At 30.3% G+C, this 20,791-nt stretch overlaps 2 protein-coding genes across 7 annotated transcripts in view; both read right to left on the reverse strand.

The window, feature by feature from the left end:
• Positions 1 to 379: 379 nt before the first annotated feature.
• On the reverse strand, positions 380 to 1,960 carry LOC126852606 (39S ribosomal protein L55, mitochondrial). Its single transcript, XM_050597570.1, has 2 exons — positions 1,829 to 1,960; positions 380 to 1,487 (listed from the first exon to the last, which is right to left on the reverse strand). Exon 2 carries the CDS (start codon positions 1,484 to 1,486, stop codon positions 1,163 to 1,165), a length of 324 nt encoding a protein of 107 aa, XP_050453527.1. The 5' UTR covers position 1,487; positions 1,829 to 1,960; the 3' UTR covers positions 380 to 1,162.
• Positions 1,961 to 2,117: 157 nt separating this feature from the next.
• Positions 2,118 to 20,791, reverse strand: part of LOC126852565 (cystinosin homolog) — a 266,934-nt gene continuing 248,260 nt past the window's right edge. For 2 of the 6 annotated variants that reach the window (XM_050597494.1, XM_050597499.1), the window contains exons 2-9: positions 7,812 to 7,863; positions 7,631 to 7,721; positions 6,994 to 7,182; positions 5,996 to 6,236; positions 5,699 to 5,818; positions 5,302 to 5,590; positions 5,095 to 5,197; positions 2,118 to 2,540 (exon numbers count right to left, since the gene is read on the reverse strand). In XM_050597494.1, coding sequence (XP_050453451.1) covers positions 2,471 to 2,540; positions 5,095 to 5,197; positions 5,302 to 5,590; positions 5,699 to 5,818; positions 5,996 to 6,236; positions 6,994 to 7,182; positions 7,631 to 7,721; positions 7,812 to 7,863 — 1,155 coding nt within the window. In that variant the 3' untranslated portion in view covers positions 2,118 to 2,470. Of the gene's footprint in view, positions 2,541 to 3,876; positions 4,569 to 5,094; positions 5,198 to 5,301; positions 5,591 to 5,698; positions 5,819 to 5,995; positions 6,237 to 6,993; positions 7,183 to 7,630; positions 7,722 to 7,811; positions 7,864 to 18,569; positions 18,671 to 19,121; positions 19,470 to 19,973; positions 20,671 to 20,791 lie in introns of those variants that run through there. The other 4 variants (XM_050597497.1, XM_050597496.1, XM_050597498.1 and 1 more) reach the window with 4 other exon arrangements.

Consider the following 20,791-nt stretch of genomic DNA (forward strand, 5'->3'; position numbering starts at 1 on the left):
GTCCGGTAATTATTTACGGTTAGCGCGAGGACGAAAAGTGCGTTCCGTAGTGCGAAGGCGAGAATCGGAGAAAGTCGCAAAGGAAATCGCTTTAAAACAAACGACATGACCATCGTCGGTCGTGGCAAGCCTCTCTTGTCACGCGACATACCGCAGAAATGACAGCATATGTCATGTTTGCGCCACTTGTGCAAAAATATGCTATCGTTTAATAACCGACAATCATATGTTCCGATGGATTAGACCTGAAATCCTGTAAAATGTAGCATGTCTACACAAATAGAATGATGTTCATTTGTTCAGCAGTATAGTTAGCATAATTAGTAAAGTAAATTCGAGATGACTTCGAATAAAAAAAGTATCAAACGCGAATCAAATATACGATTGAATCAAAATGAAATTATATTCAACAAATATTTAATATTTATTACAATTCTCTCACATTCGTCACATGTGCGTTACAACGAATTTTCACTCGCTCAGCTATGCGATTCCTTCATCCGGATGTGAAAACGCATTTATTACACGAATGATTATTGCCCATTGAGAGACGAATATTATTCGAAAGCGGTTCGAGCCTGTAATCGATTCGTTTTCCGTCGCGTACAGTCTACTTTCTTTTTCAGACAAGTTCAAGGACGCTCTGAAGGAAAATCAATATCTTTTATCACCTATTGTAATTTTAATATTAAGATAAAAACTAAAACTCTCTGTAAGAAACAAGAGATTAATATTTATCTTGCACAATTGCATCTTTATTGTATTATTAATTCGTTAGTGATATTAAGAACTATAAACATTATTCTATGTTTGTAAAATAATGCACAATATAATAATCGTATCATGTTATAAATGGTATATTTTCTACTTTATACAAGAGATATAACTTACTTAGATTAAGATACAATTCGAGGTATTATTTAATGATAACATTAGATTTGCTCACTACTATGCTTTGACATATACAATATAAAAGTGTATAATAGTATTTACATTTCCTCAATATTACAGAGGAAATAGATAATATGTAATAATTTAAATATTACATAAAACTAAAAATGTACGAATAGAAAGGATCTTTGTTTGATTCATTATGATTCATTTTATATTTTGACATAAATATAACATGTATGATACAGTTTTCAGAAATGCTTAGATACAATTATTTTTTTAAATTGAGATACCTGTTCTCATCAAAACTGTCTTCAATTTCCTCGGTTATGACTATCTTCGTTTTTGGTTTACGCATCTCGAGTCGCTTCTTTTGTTGTTCTTGTGTAAGTTCCCCAATATTTAGCGGGAGAGTTATTATCTTTCGTGGTTCGTGGTACTCGATCTCTATACTGCTTCCATCTGGCAAAACAAGAGTTGTAGGATACGTTCGTTCGTATATCGTTCTGTGCTTCTTTGTGATTGCCGCTGTCCAACAATTAAAATTTCTCTGACCTATCGCAGAACTGCCAATCCGTGCAAGTGAAGCAATCATTCTGAAATAAGCAAATATTTATGCTTATAATATTATTAATGTGAGACTTAAATATATGTATATTACATATATTCACACAAAAATATAATATAACTTATAGTAGCGATCCTAAGACAGATGTAACGAGTAGTTTCTTATAATTACAAATTATAATTTTAAAATATAAATTTACAACTTAAAATTCATATCTTTCTCATTTACGCGTTAATATACAATATAATATATAAATAATAAAAAATATTTTTTGTATCAACACACTATTCGCGAGTGTCACATTGTTTTCGTAGGTTATGTTGTTCATCGTATAAGCAATAATATGAAAAACATTACATAACACATTACTTTTAAATCACTCCAAATAATTTCGCAGTTATTAAATTACTTTCTTCACTTTTGTAGAACATCGATGGAAAACAATTGAAAATAAAACAAACTCCTACCTGTCGTAACGATCGACGAGATGAGAGACTTGATGCGACGACTTGAAGTTCTGCGCAATCGAGCGATCGAGATGTGACGTTCCCGCGCGATGAATCGAAAGCTGCGCGCGCTGCCAGTATCGAATTGCGATTATCAGAATGTGACGAAAGTTTGGAAACGCGCGACATCGAGAGCGCTTGTCAAGGGCGTTTTTATTTTTCGAGTGGTGCAAATACACGGACGTTGCGTGCTTTTGCGTGCGATTCGTTTCTGTGCTTTTCCACAAGAAGAGTGTGTGTTTCAAAGTCAAACGACGTTTTTCTTTCGACGTCGATGAAGCAGCTGGGGGTGAGTCAATTCAATCTCGATTCGGAGGGAGGAGGAGGAAGCTTTTTCGATTTGCGAATATAATCCCCGTGCGAATTTCTTACGGGACGATGTAAAATAATATGCAATGAGACGATGAATGTTGATCGACTCGGGAAAAAAAGGAGTTGTTTCGGCTTGCGACGAGTATTATCTTTTAAGCGTTCTGACCGGGGGATAGCGACAAGCGAGACGTATTTATACGCTGCATCCGCTCTCAGGTTTCTCCTGACAATGGCCAGGCAGATGGATATATTCGGTACGATTCCTGCAAGGAAAGGAATTACGACACATTTCTTTAGATACATTTAATAGCGAGCGACGATTTTTCGGAGATTTGTCTCGATCTCCTGCAGGTATGATTAAGAAAAATTTTTAGATATCACTAGATATCGCCATCAAAGATTGCATTAAACTGAGTTAGTAGAGTTAGTCAGATTAGCAAAGTTAATCCGGGAATTAAAATAGCCAACTTGTCTTTTCATATAATGAAAGGGAGAGTTTGCATAAATATTAATGCGGTTTAACTTTATATTTTTTTATCGTTATTATTAAAAAAAAATACAAACAATTCATTTGTAATAATTATTTATAGATTATAATATAATAATTATTCGTACATTATTATTTATTTCAATAGAGAAAAATTATAATATAAAAATAAATTAAATGCAATAGAGAAATTTATAAAACTAATTTCAAAATCTTTGATTATATATAAAAAATTCATTAGTATAAATTTCTCTATTAAGTTATTTAAATGATTATCATATAAATAAATAATAGTAAATATTATATAAGAAATAATGATATTTTTATATATCATCAATAAAATTTTTAAACAGCGCAATATTTATTATCTTTATGTAATTAATTTATAATGTTGAAACAAAAGGATAGGCATTTATTTCCCGGATTAATGATGAAAACCACACATACGCACTCATTCAAACAGTATACAGGAATGCACACATAAAATCGTATTTATTGAACATTCAAACTTATTTCAACTGGAACTTATTTCTCCCAAATTGTAATGTACCTAAAATCACAGTCTTTCACCATCGTGCAAATTGAAAAAGAAATGCCGCAATTAAATATAAATATCGATATAAATCAACGCAAAACATGCTTCATGCGTATGTTATCAATAGTAATCCTTATTTATCCTGCCTTACACAACATACAACATTTTTAATATATGTAATATGTATACTTTAATAATATATTATACATATTTTAAATACAATTCGATAAATTGCACAACGATGAAAATGATGTTTTATATCAAGATAGATAATATTGCCTGCATAAAACATGGCATTTTATAGTAACAATATAATTAATAATAAATATAATTGTTTTGTAACTTTTTTAAACAAAAATTTATCTATATATTAGGAAATCTTCCTAAATCTCTATATATATTACTACTATTGTAATGTTTTAATTTTACATTTTTGGTGTGTTATATTGCATACTGAATAAGATATTTCATAATTTATAAATTATTTTTAATAACATCAAATATATATAATTTAATTATGCGAGTTTCTATCCTTTAAAATATATTAATTATTTAAACTTTTTTCGGGTATTTCAGTTTGCGCTTAAATTATCAATTATGATCCTATGAAAATATTTCATTTTATCTTTCCAATTGGAGATTTACTCAAATTAGAGTTAATTAAAAATCATTTTTTTTATTATTTCTCTACGATAATACCGTTGGTATAATATCAATTAAATATATACGCTTTGATTTGAATGTTTAAATATATATGTACATCTAAGAGGAATGTTATAACATACGTCACAAAAATTAATATCTTTATAAAAGTATACTATGACTTTGTCTCTTTCACATAACCAGCGCGCGTTCATGTAAAATATATATATATATATATATATATATATATATATATATATATATATATATATACAATATATACTATACAATATTTTTTGCCTAGATATAAAATTAAAAAAAAGAAACACGTTCCGCGAAATATGTTTCTGGAATAAATATTAAGACAAAAAAAGTGTATCAAAATGTGGATATCTTTCAATATCACGTATACGTGCATACGTACCCGTTGTACTTTAATTTTTTAGCTATATCCGATGTATATGATAATGATGAATGAGGAAATACTCATGCAAATTTATGCAAAATAATATAAAAACACGCACACATCTATAAAATATGGATCAAGGACAGATTTTAAAGAAATTAAATTCTCGATGAAGTCATTATATTTTGCCCTTCAGGTCAATCACCTTCTCATCTTTATATCTGTAAAATCAAAGTCTCACTCTATCTACAATTGCATAGCTTATTTGATAGATTATATAGAATGGTAACATACAATTATATATGATTAGGAAAATCCAGTAAATGAATATTTTCCATTTTTACGCGAGAACGTTAAACTCATTGCGCATAATCTTTCGATATGCTTAATTAAATAATACGCAATTAACATAGCAAATTATCAAAATAAATTTAGTTTTGTATTAACAGTTAATAAAATCGTGCAACCAATAATAAATATTTTAAACGTGCAACTAAAAATGCAACATACAATACGGTTAAAAACATATATTTTCCGCATGCACACATACATACATAAAATATTAATAAAATATGTTTATTGGATTTTATATAAAGAATATAAAAAATGATTCACACATAAGATGCATTATTTTATTTTAACTAAATAATAGGATCAGTATCTTTAAAAAATTATCCAGTAAAATGGTATGTAACAAAAAAAAAAACAAATATAAAGCACAGGCAATACTAAAGCATGCATACATACCTGTATAGGACATAATGCTGAATTATGAAAAATATATCAAATGCTACAGAAAAGAATCCTAGACCGAACTTTGTCGGATCTCCAAAAATACTTTCCCAATCATCTGAGATAAAAATTATGACATATTAATATTTAATGAGAATTAATTTATAATATAAATATGTGCAAACCAAAAAAATTAATTTAGTTATATATCTATGATTTTACCATAGTTATAAGCGTTGAGTATCATTTGTAGCATTGATAGAGTACCACCGGTAAAATCTAAGAATATATTTCCTATACTCCAGCCGACCGTGGACTTTCTTCTATAATTGTAATACGCTTGTGGTACATATTTAATAAGCGTTATGCTAAGTTTAACATAACTACAGTAGTAGAGAAAATCCAGCCAATGGATTGTGTCGACAAAAGATAATATTAAAGATATTAATATAAAAGCCGCAAATATTCCGTGAATAATACGTGCGGTCGTTGATACTCTTTGATTACCAATCTGGAGTAAAAATTAATACATTTACGTTTTAGTTTATATGTTTAATATAATATTTAATGGTCTCATACAAAAGACTATTTATTTTAGCTATGTTATATATCTAATTACCTCATAAATAAAACACTGTCCGATAGTTACGACAGTAGCAAATACTGCGTGTATAGAAAAAAATATATCATTGATTTGTACAGGATTCAAACCTTTTGGATATCGATTAAAATATTCATTCTGAAAATATTTTAATAAATTAATCAGTTATCTTTTTTTTATAAAAAAATTAAAGTTCTAGTATATTAAAAAAAAAAAGAAATAGTAAGACTTGATCTAGACTTCTTTTATTCATGTTTAGTATTTTTTAGTTTAGTATTAACTATATAAGAGGCACGCGATATAGCAATATCTTACCTCAATCTCAGGTATCCAGTAAAGGCCACAATTAAATAATGCATACATAAGAAAACCGACAACATTTAGTGAGAGGTAATCGAAATTAAGACCCACAACACTTTTACGTTTATAATTAATGTAGATTTGCGGATAAAAGCTTACACTCCATGCTAAAAAGTATATCCATCCAACCACAGCACTGATGTGATACAGCACATCTGATTTCTCTATAGTCACTCTAATAAATGCTTGAGAGACACTAAAAGAAAAAAAATATGCAAAAAAGAGAAAATTAATTTCACACAAAAAACATTAATAAAATTATAAAAAAGGAATTTTGAATATAATGTAATAAATAGAATAAAATTTTGTATTTGCTTACTTTAAATCAAGAGTATATAATTGATCTCGCGGTATAATGATAATTTTATACATTTTTCAAGTTTTTATAATTATTGAAAATTTCGCAAACTAGATTTTCTTTTACACAGTGCTTTTTTAATATCAAACAATGTAAGAATTTAAGAATGAGCAATCAAGCATATAACAAATAGTAATCTAAATTTTATCACTGATAAACATCACATATTTATTAACATCACCGAAAAATATAATAAAATCATTTATAGTAGTCACAGACAAGTTTAAACATCATCATTAAATTGGAACGTAGTCCGTTCAAAATCTGAATACAGACTGACCAAACTTTGAGTTTCAGTTTAGTTGACAAGTTTAGGTCAAAAGGCTATCTGTGCAGTCTTAGCACAGTGCAATGGAACGTGAATGTAATACTAATCGGAATCTTTTCAGAATTAGTCACAAAGATAGAGGCATGGATGCCATAGGTCTTTACTCACAACTGTTTATTATTGCGCAAAATTTGATTATAAATATATTACTGAAGTATATGAAACTATATGTTTATGATCAGCTTTTATAACATATAAATCTGTATAATTTTATAAATTTTATAAAAACGTGATAATTTTATAAAATAATTCATCACATATACTTACTCTGTAATATTACTGGGAGTTATATTAGCGCTAACAATTGAATGACCTGCATTCAAACCTTTTACATGAATAATCCATTCTATTTTTCTCTCTGATGTAATAGTAAAGTTAGATGGTTCTGTAGATATCAAATCAGGATGCTGTACAACTATTGTAACTATTGCAGTGCTGTCATTAGATAAAGGTTCCCTGCAAAATGAGAAAAAATGAACTATTTCTCAAATATCTATGAGAATTGGATGATAAAGTGTAAAGTCCAGGGCATCATGTTTTAATAGTATCATTATCCGCTTACTGTTATCAGTACTTTTACAATATGATAAGACCAATCTTGTCATGACTGTAGCATGCTATGATTAAGTGATACAAATGGAATATGGGTGGAAATAATAAAATATATAAACATATTGATTTTAATACTATTATCATTTATGTATAATATTAGTTTCTATTACTACAATTCATAGACATTATCAATTATAATGCCAACATTACAAATATATACAAAAGTTCTTAGAAACAATCCATGCAATATAATATGTATAATAGTCAATAAAATCCATAAGTATTTGATGATATTTACAAAGCAGCATGATGCAATAGCACAAGTTAGCGACAGGTAACAATATATACTCACGTCAAGGAAAAGTTAAATTTCTCTTGTTGTTTGAGAAGTACTCTCAAATCTTGCGTTGATACTTTAAGAGCTCCCTGAACATATGTTAAAGCTGCAAATATATAAAAGATAATATATAAGGTATACAATATAGAGCAAACAAAAGACACTTTAACATATGTCTGTCTTTTTTACATCTTACCTAGTAATATCAAAATCCATGCGTAACATAGCAAGGCCATATTGTACTTTAGCTGAAACAAAAGCGTGCACCACGCTTAGATTTGCGTTATCACTTTTCAATGCGGAAGATATTAGTACTATCGCAGTCATTATTCCAATGCCACCTTTATCATCGCAATCTTTCACATGTCACGTGCGACACGTTATCATACACGTTCAGCAGCGTGAAACGTCGTCTGCTCACGGAATTAATTAAAATTTGCACCGATATACATAAAACGTAGACTGATGATACGAAAGAATGATGGCATGATTAACCTCAAAAAAATATACGGGGTTATCATCCGTACGACACGATGACATTTCGCGCGCTACTGTTGCTGTTACATCCTAACTGTCAGTCAGCGACACTTGTCGATGATCTCTGTGTTTGACAGATGGAACATATGTTTCGCGACTGTGTCATATTATCGACGTGATCGAATTTCCGTATCAATGTCAATATTATCACAACAAAAACGACGATAATGACGTTAGAATCGTTTCACCGATGGCGGGACGCTAAAAAAATCCTGATATCACACATAACTTAACCTCGACAACGCGACGTTTCCACGGGAGGTTAAAAACGATAAAGAATGATAAGCCAATAATGGCGAACACGTGACACTCTGCTCAGCTGGCGTATTATCTGGCGGCAAGAAATTGAAAACGTAGCGCTTGTGCAATTTGATAAGAGATTTTTATTGGAATTTTTACGAAATGCAATATTTTTTTTCATATTGTAAAATAAGACATTGTAAGTTTTAGAGATAACGTTCAAAAATAAAACTTCCAATAACGTAATTTATATTTATATGTCTCATATGTCTCAGAAATATTATTAATGTGATTATTGCATTACAATTTATACAATTTATAATTATATATATATATATTTATAATTTATAATTATATATGCTTTAATATATAAATTATGTAATGATACATAGTGAAAAAATTAATTACATTAGTTAATGTTAACATTAATTAATGCAATCGATTAAAGGCCTAAAATCATTTCGTTTTCAAGTTTTTGGTTATTTAGACAATATTAGTTATTGATTGCCTTTCATCTAACAAAATGACCCGAAAATGCAATCAAATTTAATTACTATTAACATAGTTAGCGTTAATTTGCGCAATCTCGCTATTTTTGTCAAATTCCAGAACACACTATCTATTTATTATGATATTTGTTTTTTTTCCTTGTCTATGTTTTCATTTCTGCGTTTAATCGACGATAAACTTAGTCCGCGGTAGTGGGTCAAGTCTCGGTGAAGTTCCATCGAGATTGCAGACAGACAGCGCAAGTATATCGAAGAATAAAAAGAACATGAGGAATACGATAACGATGGTAACGAGCGAGAAAAAGAGAGAAAGAAAAAACGAAGAGAGGACAATATATCGAACAGAGTGATGAAGATAAACGAGACATATTTACTTCCGCAAGCCATAAGATTCGCGTGATAAAAATAATGATAAAAGTAAAGAGAATAACGAATATTTTATGTAAAAAAATTTAACGAGGGTAATAAATTGGATTACATATAGAAATTAATAATATCAGTAATTAATTAAGAGAAAAAAAATGCACATGGGTAATTTAATTAAATAAAATTAATTTTTATTAAAATTATTAACATTCATAGCATATTTTCGATATCTATCCTTTGTCTCACGTATAGCTTTCTTTTCATTCAATGTATTTTTATTCATAAAATTTAATATTAATATATTTTTTCTATCCTATTTATTACATATGTAATAAAAGTAAATATACTTTCATGAAATTTTTACATGTATGCGTATAGAAATCGAAACATGGAATATGTTTCTTATTATGAATTGAATGAATTTGAAAAATACCTTTCTATACGGAAACATTTGCGTGAGAGAAAACAAAGTAGAATTTTTATTTTTGATGCTTACAATCTTTCAAATTTGCAAAATATATGTGATTAATGTGTAAAAAATGTACGTAATTTTATATCGAAAAAAGAGCTTAATTAGAGTCGGATTAGAGAACGATATTTTTCATAAAAATGAGACAAAAGCTCAGGGAATAAAAATATAAGCAGTCATTCATATCGTATTTACTTAAATTCATTATAGCGTGATTATTACCGCAAATTTAATTAAGCGCAAGTATAATAGACGATTATTAGTCGCTGCGATACCGGAAATGAGGCGCCTTCTACTTTTTCGATGACAATGTTCCCGTTATCGCGTATTATTCGTTAATTTATACTACGATACCGCGAACGATTTAAGCACGGGCGAGAATTAAAATCTAGGCGAACGAGTATAATAACGAGATTATCATAAATTACAGATTAAATCCCGACCGCGCCATAGCTGTTGGATCAGCTGACTTAACGTCCATTTCATGCTAATTTCTTATTACGGGCAATTACTTAATCATGCGCGTTCCAATGTGGGTTAAATGTTCGCCGTTGATTAGAAAGTATAATCCAACACACAGCGACTCATTAATATTATTGTGGAGATATAATATTGTATTATACTAATATAAATTCTGACACGATGATATATATTCCACTGGGACTTTCTACAAATTTCGAAAGATATATATAAAATATTTTATATTCAAAAGATGAATAATTTATAGTAATAAGTATATTAATTAATTAATTACCTTATTTTTATCTATATGACAGAGATATTTATTATTAGCGCTTATGATCGATAATTTAGTGGAGGTAAAATTCGCATCACATATATATATATTTCTATGTAATATTTCATTTGAAATTTATACAATTAATATAAATTGCATATTTTTTTATAAAATTTACATCAGACATTGAAAAATATACACCCAGTACAACAGGGCGACAGTAATCTTTCTTACGACCATAATTCTTTTTTTAATATCCACCGCCGAGATATCATCGAGGTGAAGAACATTTCGTATATTCGAGATATTTAGGGGACCTGTTCTCTTTCTCTTTCTCTCTCTTCTGTCCCCCTTTCCATCGTACTATCCGCGAAAACATTAAGGCAAAATGTCGACATTACAGCCACGCGTCGCTCAGTATATCATTATACAAGATGTGCTTAGTCGCGCGTTGAACGACTCGCGGGATCGGTATCGGTGGCGATCCTTCTGGATCTCATTCCGAGATTTATCTTGCGCGGTGACATTATTATTCCATCGGTGGAATTATTGGCGCAATTAACTGCCTCTAGCTAAACGATTTTAAATACTTCGTGTCGCGCGCGTACTGTCGCTTGCTCGGGGCCCCCCCGATCGATGAAGCGCGAAATATACGCTACGGTCACTCTCTGCCGCCGTCTGTCTGTCTATCCATCATTGATCGTGGAGAAATTTTTTATGGCTTTATTTCTGATTTTATCAGAACTTTCCTGTTTTTCTTCTATAAAATATGCGTCGACTTAATATATGAGCTTTTACGTTCTCGGACTTTGAAATGAATTTGTCGGAAAGTGGAACGTTAACGTCCAAATAACGTTTCTCAGAGGAATTCGATTTTTATCTAACGATAATGTCGGCGAATGTCATCATTTGTTCGAACTCGGTCAATTTCGTTCATATAATTCGATATTTTAATTATAATTATTGTGAAACACAAATTATATTAATAAATTATACATCAGATTATTATAAATCACCTATCGACTTTTACTTGCTCTGAAAGTCTTTTTCGTTTTGCCATTGTTTATCGCCTGTTTCGATGCACGTTGTTTATAAAATACATATTTGCAGCAGCGATAATTTATCTAATTTATCTAATTTCCATATCCCCATAGTCGTACAAAGGTTTTATCTCTACAATAATAACATGTGGCGGGGGAGTAACATTCGACTGCTATGATGCAATTTTCCCTCGTTTAGTAGCTTCATTCGCTCAATCATGATTTTCGTTTGAAAAGAGAGATTTCAATTTCGCGTCGTATATCCGCGTGTTTATAACGCGTTTCGTATCCCTGCAATGCGGAGAATAACAATATTCATTGTAAAGCGAGTTTTCTCCGTTCAGTGACTGCAGTTGCGAAATTATACAGTCGCGAAAAGAGGGAATTTAGCTTTCATTAATTTCCGTTTGATCCCCATAATTTATTATGTATATTCGAAAAACACAAATTGGCGCGCAATAGTCGCATATTATAAATTATTAGAAACTGGTGGCCTTTCTCATGCATGCAGCGATGTATCATTTCTACGAAAATGGCCGTACGATTGCCAGAATTCGCGTACATACCGAGTAGTCGCGAAAACAGCTTGTAATAGCTACAAAATTTGAGCACTGATGCTTTTATCGTATGAATATTGATGGCCATTGTCCATCGATGCGTGAATTTCATGGCTGACGACGAGACGCGTTGTAATATTGTCGCGAGATTATTTTCACAACGACATGGAGTTGGTGATTCATTTCTAGAAAATATCATCGATAAATATTTCCGGTTTACTTTCTTATCATTTTAGACATATTTGCGTTTTCTATCAATGATAAAAGTTTTATTTTAAAAGCATTACATCATACGCGCTCGACATATTAACGATTGTTAATTTAACATCAAAATATTTAATTGCATATATAAGTTAAACGTATTTTTTAATTAAATGTCACTAAGCTTGCAAATTAAAAATTAAATATTTTGCAGAATCGTTTTTTTCATATATTTTACTATACTTTCCCGTTTGATATAGTATATGATTTATTCTGCGATCACTTCATGATTTTCTTGTACACTTTAGTCGATTATCAACATAAATTTCCTTGCTGATCTACTCTTTATTGTGGATCTGGTTTCCAATATTAATATCACCGTCAAGCGCGTTTGATCGCAATATCGAATTTCGTGAGGTGTTGAAGCATATAACACTTAAACAGCAAAAAAAAAATAAACAATATGTTGCTAATATCTATAAAATATAAAATGAGAAAAAAATCGATAATTGTGTGTTACACGCATTTAACTATAAAAATATATTTACATCTTCTTTAAATATTTATCAATTAAAAAGCTTTTAAAAATGACGTGTGGTCATTGGATTTTTAAAATATCTATATTTAAACAGCAACATAGATATATTAAGCTATCGTCATTGAAATATAAATTTTTAGAAATGTAACGATTTCTATCATATATATATATATATATATATATATATATATATATATATATATATATATATTTATTTATTTATTTATTTTAAGTTTTTATCTCTTCTTTAAGTTTTACATTGTTACGTTAGAGAAATTTGTTTGATTTTGTCCAAATTTTGTGTAAAAAATAATTCATTACTTAAATATGTGCGAACTAAATATATTATTATTCTAAACATTCTTAATTCTAATATTGGTTATTAATTTTATTGCTTTTCAGAATTTATACTATAGAATTTATATATATATATATATATATATATATATATATATATATTATTATTATTATTATTATTAAATTATGTAATATCTTTTCCTTTGGTTTATCTTTGCGAGAAATGGACAACAATTCTGCATGCTTTTCATTTTGTTTCTCTTTTTATTTATTTTAGTTAGTTTATTTTATTTAATGTGATTTGTCAGTTATTTTTATATTTTGTTTCAATTCCATAAAATATATTCACATTGTTATGCTGTTCCGCAAATTTCTATCTCTAATTTCCATCACAAATTTTTGATCTCGTAAAAAATACTAGCACTATAATATGGTTACATTACGTATGCTGGAGTTAAAATTTCTTTAAACTATTTTGAACTTTCTTTCATATGCATATATACACTTTCGAAAATAGAATAAAAAGGATGATATATTGGTTGCTAGAGAGACAAATCTAATTTTTAAGATACAACATACATAAAATACCCGACCTGAATTTTTAATCAATTAAATATTACTATTATTAATAATAATTATTTAATATTAAAAATTAAATTTTATGGAATCATTATAAAAATGTTAGCTGTAAATTTAAATTTTTATATAATATTTCATCTTGTGTAAGAGTAAATTAAATCATAAATACTGCCTATTTTATAATTTATTACAATAAAAGTTGCAATAAATTGAATTACACATTAAAAATAATTAAAATTTCAAAAAATTGTGACATTTAATTTCTCGCTACATCTTGATCTAAAAATACATATGTGGATCATTTTTCTCTAAAATTGTAGATCAGTCGTTAAACTGTTGAAATATCCATCTCTATTTCTTTCATCATTAATTAAATTGAAGTTGTTAGATATTGATATTGATTGAGTGACATGTTTAAACGATTGATTTGGGAAAAGGTACAATGAGTCTGTCGTTAACTATCATTGAAGTGACACTAGCCAAATCGCTTCTGACATTCGATTAGTCGGAAACGTAATTAGTGAACATAATCGACGAGTCAAGAATACATAATCATCCATCCATCAATAATCTTGATTTATCAACAATACAACCGATATTTCAAATCTGTGAGTTGATTGACATTCTTAATTTTTTATTATTATATATATATATATATATATATATATATATATATATATACACAAATAGTTAGTAGTTATAGATGATCACGTTAAAACATAATCGATAAAATATAGAAAATGATAAACCAGTAATATTACGACAGCGCGTTTATAAAGCAAATCAATGAATATTATATTTTTTTAGAACATTTTTCTTAATCTATATTTCTGAAAAGATTTTTGATCATTTATATAAAATTCAAAAATTATTGACATTTACGACACTTTCATTCAGAAAGAGTAAATCGATCTTGAATAATATACTTGCGAAGTTTAGCGATCTGTACATACGGTGTTCGCGAAACGTGTTGCCAAGTGAGATTATCGTTTTAGTTGGCAAAATTGCAAAGTGTAAAGTAGAAATTCCTGGCGTACAAATTATATCAGTTAATAACCAGAGCGCACATACATAACGCGTAAGTAGATAATCGAATTAATTGCGGCGCTCGCGTTCAAATAAATATATCCTCGTTCTCGCGCGATGAAACCGTGCTGTAAAATTCAATATAATGCGAGACATAATATACATATCGCGCGCGCGCGCGCGTGTGAGATATAGGCAATATGCAATTTCCGCTTCTGGCCGATAACGTGTCATCGCTTAAATAAATAAAAATGTCGTATGTTGTTGCCGGAACGAAATCCGGTCGAATTTACAAATCAGTGGGACGGGAGTGAATATTTAATTACGCCATTTGTTTATCCCATTCCGCCGAATTGCTAATTCGTGCAGTCGAGTGTCCGATATTCTCAAACAATAAGCGGCCCCGTGGATTATAAGCTCCATTTATATTTTTCATTATAACGATCAAATTATCTCGTCGTCCTGACGTTTATTTTGATTTCGTGGCGTTACGTTGCAATTTTATTTAATGTTATTCATCGTGATAATGGAAATGAAATAAAATCCCTACTGGATCGTTACGCAAGCAATGTGAATAACTCAGAATAATATAAGCTATATTTGAAATTAATTTCAATTAATTTTCTAGATTGAAATTAAATTTGAAAAAATCAAGGTTAAAAATGCATTTTAATTTAGCAGAATACGTTCTTCATCCGCGCTATTTAAAATTAATTAATTTATGTGCTGTTGATGAAACTTTAATTTTTTTTATAAAGTAGCATCTTCTAATAAAACAGACAATTTTAAAAGCATCTTATTTATATATGAATCATAGTTTCATCGCTTTATCTTTTAATTGATATATAATGTATCTGAAGATTAATACTTTTAATTAATAAATCATTAATTTATAGTCAATTTTTAATTTAAGATGACGTGCACAGATTGTTTACATATTAAATGTATTTTAATATTAATTTAATAATTTTAATATTAATTATTAATACTTAATTTTCAAGTATCAGATTAGCTGAGATCTCCTCGTGGCTCGATTACCTTATTTGACGAAGAGCACTTCGTGAATCACATGTGCATTAATAACAAGATCGGGTATTGTTCCGTAACTGATCGATATCGCACATTGCACGAGTAAAATATGCAACATGCATTACTTAATGAATACGTTTCTTGAATAAGAAAGCTCGTGATATTAGTAGAAAAATTCATTCGCATAAATTAATTATTTATTATTCATTACTATATTAATAACTACTACATAAATTAAAATCTAATATTGGCTAATATTGCCCAAATCGATCTTAATTTTACCGCATTAATTTTTTAAGAGTAGATTCATTAATCAAATTATAATCGACTTTTCCTCAGTTTAATTTGGTAAAAGATTTTTGCACTCTTCACTGCTATTTCACTTTAAAAGGATGGTGCGCGATCAGATACTCTAAATTCGATGCGTCCAGAAAATTTTTTGCTTGAATTTTTCGCAATGTCAGCAATAACATGATGCTAAGCTACGCTAATCAAGGACGAATGCTATGGACGCTAATCACATTTTTATCGTTCCTACTATAGTTATGTTGTCCGTTTACCTTGACTGATCGAGAGAATTCAAGTTGCTTTCGATTCGGCCGATTATAACGTAGCTTGATCGATCTCCTTTCGTTACTCGGTAATGGAATACGAACGAGGTGCCTCGATAATGGTCTCGAATTCTGCATCGCGTATCGTTGAATCGTTGCGAAATTTCCATTCGTTGCGACTAACGGATTTTTGTTTACGATATGCTATAGGCGATTTTGTGAAATTTTCAACGAAAACAACTTGCGTCGTTAACATTGTATTTATGCGAGGTACTCCCCTGTTTGGCGCTTTTTGTCGCTATTCTGTGCGACGTCGATAAAAGCACCATTCTATCTAGCACGAAGAAGTTAAAAAGTTCGCGTAAGCCCGTTGTGCCCGATCCGGCATGTTCATGAATAATTCACAATTTATTGAGTTTTAATATCAATAACGACGCGATCGCGGATTAATCGACTGGCATGACTGGCCAATATTTATGTACTTTTCTAAGCGACCTGTCACGACGCGCTGACCCTTTTTTTGTCACCGATACAAAATTATTTATTTCTCCGTGACGTCTGTCGAATGTGTTTGTTAGTTTTCTCGAAATAGTGTGTAAATGGCTTCATCAAAGTTTTATCATTTTATTCCATTTTCGAAAAGTCCACATACGAAAACAACAATAGTACCAGAACGTAATACAGATGTAACCAAAGCAAATGAAATTGTCAATATATCGGATTGTGAAAAGTCACAATTTGCGATGTTCCTTAGTTATAATTGTTTCATTTTTATTTATTGAAGATACTTTTTGTGGAAACAATTCTACTTTGGAATTTTATCTGCGATAACAGATTATGACGATCGACTGACATGATTAATTAACTTATAACAACATTCACATGCAATATATTCATGAAGATAGTATCTAAATCTTCTTTTCTTCTCTTTTTATTCATGGCATTATGCAAAACTGTCGCTGATTATGCGATATTTGACATATAAAATGTTAGCAAGTTTTATTCAATTCTGAGAAGAGATTGTGAAGTCTGATTATTTGTGTTCGAGAATCTTTTTATATAAAACTGATCATATTGTAATTTTTCTTAATACGTGTTTTATATTATAGTATACTTGTTATTTAATTGCATGTAATTTAATTTGTTTAATTCGCGTAAAATCGTGTATTAATTTATCAGATTTAAAGAAAAATTATTCATAAATGATATCGTAATCACCCATAATTTATAATTATTTCGAATATATCTGGAATCATGATTATTAAATTCTAAACTTGGACTCAGTTTATATAAAATAAATTTGATTTAAAAAATTTTTTCAACAGCCATTCATATCGGGGATATGCTTTCTTGCTCGATATTCTCATTTAAATTCAATATGAGTATTGTTTAAGACAATGATGCACGCGCAGTAGAATTGTTGGATGTGCAAGAAATTTTCGCAACTTAGAAAAGTGATTGACGCGCGTTGTTACACATGTGCAAAACATGTTTCGTGTCAATGACCAGTGACCTATTTGCAATCGCATTCAACGTCCTCGTTTCCCCTGATTTCGAATAACGACACGCTTGCCGGTAGCCGATCGTGCGATACAAAACGGCTCATCCGCCTTCTCTGCTCTCCTCCCCCCCCTCCCCCCCCGCTCCCTTTCTTTCACGATCGATTTTGATTTCACGGCCAGTTTCACGGAAATTAAATCATTGCACGATCGGCGAAAATGACGAATCGCTTTGTCATAAATTCATGGGCGCAAAATCCTCACTATTCGTCCCCGCCATATAGAGATCGTTTAACGGTACTTTATCATGATAGATGTGTCTCCCTTTTAGCGTTCCTTCAATGAACGTGCACGCGGAAGAGACTTCACGCGATTGACGGTATGTATGTATATATATTTATACATATGTATGTATAATATTCCGTAAGGGTATGCATGTGTGTATGTGTAGCGCATCGAAACCAGTGAAAGACGAATCAAAGTTCATTTTAGCATATTAAATTAAGTGAAAAAGCACGTATGTGCACATAAGTGCGCGTTTCACGATTGCGGCATTATCAACATTACCTACTGATTAAGTGAGTAATAACGTGATAATCATTACTTTATTCGGCTTATTCTCCCGTCGTTATTTCTCTTCTTTTGTCGTGCGGCGTTCGTTATATCTCGTGGCGTTATTTCATTGTCAGTCGATTTAAACGATTATCACGATGCAGTTCTACCGATTTTTACCGTCCTTGATTTATATCGATAAAAGTTTGCGCTGCAGCGCTCACTCACCTGTCAAATTTCGCTCACAGCCGCGACAGTTAAAATTTACCGTCGAGATGCAGAGACGTTTAATATCTATCTGCGCGCTACAATAGACTTCACGGGATCGTCTGTAACGAGAAGCTCTTTATTAAAAATTGCTGAAATATGCGCGCCATTCATTGACAGAAAAAATATTTCTTTAAGTGATTTTTTTTTTTGAGCGACAGTAAAATTTACTTTTCTCTGCTTCATCAATTCTATCGATCATTGATTTTGAAAGTAACACTTAATTGACTGTTGAAATGATGTATCGTGAAATCAGTAATATCATAATTCACATCAATATAATAGAAAATATATCTTAATATACAATCTTAATATCTTAATATACAATAATCTTGTATCAACAAATGTCAAAAGAAAAATAATAATTACCAAGCAGCAAATCTTTTGTGTAGACGTTTTAAAACTATAATCCTTAGATTAACTTCATTTAATAATTAGATTATAAGAATTTGCTTTATTGTTCACGCAAAAGAATACTCGATATTTTATATAACATAAATTTAAAAAACATACCGCTATCTCATTATTGATGAATCAATCCAACTTGAACAAATATGTCATCTGTCAACAAATGTGTCATCTGGGAGATTTTTCAATTCTGTTACATCTAGAATTATGAGGTTATCATCCAGGTGAACAAATATTTTCAATCACAAACTCAGCATCGGACAATGAATCCAGCTTGTCGATGATTTAACCGACTGATAATATCGATTTAATCTTCATTCGAAACTTCATCAGTTGAGTTTCAATATTTCCATGATATTCAGTATTCGAAGTCTTTGTACTCGGCCTTAGATTCATATAGTGTCCTAGTTTTGTTGCTTGAAGAATTTGAAACTAAAGTGAATATATTTTCCCCTTTAGAAAAAAAAGTTAAATCTTATTAATTTTTATTATAATTATGTTACTGAAATATTTCAGTAAGTTTTGTTCTGCGTGCAAATATATTTAATGTCTTGTATATTATATATAAGAATTAAAAAAACAAATATTTTTTTGAAAAATTGTCACATATTTTTCACAAAAGTCAAAGCTTTATAACAATTTCGAAATTAATAAAATCTCTTAAAACATGATTATAGATTCATAAATGGTAATGACACAATCACTTTTCAGTGTAAAACAATTTCAAAAATTCGAAGTTGTTGAATAAGAATTTGCTATCTCAATCGCCATCTTATTAATATCATTTGCAACGTGGAATGACACGATAAAAGCACGAGTTTACGTAATGATAATAGCGTCTCTACTTTTAGTCTCTACTTTTATTCACAAACTCGACAACATAGCTTGGAACAAACTCGTCTAGTTCGCCACAGTCAACTGTCACGACGACCTTTTCGTGCGGAAAATAGAGCTCACCATTACATAAGAAGCACCGATTATGTCGGAAATAATCGATGCATTCGCAACAATTCTTCTGTATAAAAGATGGTCGTTTTTTCCTTGGAAAACGTGATAAAATCACGACGTTCAGCGCGTTAAAATCAACCTGTTCGGCCGATTGCGTACGTTGCGACTCGCAAAGACCCGCGCCGGATCACTAGTATATATAAATCCTGTAAGAGAGTCTCTCCCTCTCTCAGTAAAATATTTCCCCATACATGATGGTGTGCCCCTCCACCATTCTACTTGCGATCATTCCTGGTCGCTTGTTCTCTACGTGAGCAAAATCGTTCGATTTCGACATCCTGATGATGCATGACATTGCGAATATTCCCTTAAGACGCGCTTTCCTTTGACAAAACGCTCAATACATTTTACAATGAACTCTAACTCTCTTCAGAGCATGCATCACGCTACATCGTATACGACATATTGCGCTAACGACGCAATCCCCCTCGTCTAAGGTACAGTCTGGGTTTTAATGAAATTTAATACAAGCTGTACCCTGATTTTTTTTTATGGCTTCATCTTTGCGTTGGAGTTTTTTCCGCTTCAAGGCAGATATATTTATTTTTGCTATTTGCCAAGAGCGTTTGCCATATTTTCATTCCCATTTTATTCACTTATATTTAGTGCAGAATACGAAGTAAAGATGTTGCTTTTAACTTGTAGCCTATAATGAATAATTAGGAAAATTAATGAATAATTAAGAAAAATAAACTGAATCATGAATTTCTTAAAACTTTACCTAAACATTAATGTTACACTTCTCTCTCATAATTTCAGATAAGATA

This window comes from Cataglyphis hispanica, chromosome 10 (genome assembly GCF_021464435.1).
Source record: "Cataglyphis hispanica isolate Lineage 1 chromosome 10, ULB_Chis1_1.0, whole genome shotgun sequence".
NCBI classification, from domain to species: domain Eukaryota; kingdom Metazoa; phylum Arthropoda; class Insecta; order Hymenoptera; family Formicidae; genus Cataglyphis; species Cataglyphis hispanica.

Bases quoted from the DNA above. Each gene is read 5' to 3' on its own strand.
- LOC126852606 (XM_050597570.1), bottom strand. From the start codon at position 1,486: ATGATTGCTTCACTTGCACGGATTGGCAGTTCTGCGATAGGTCAGAGA.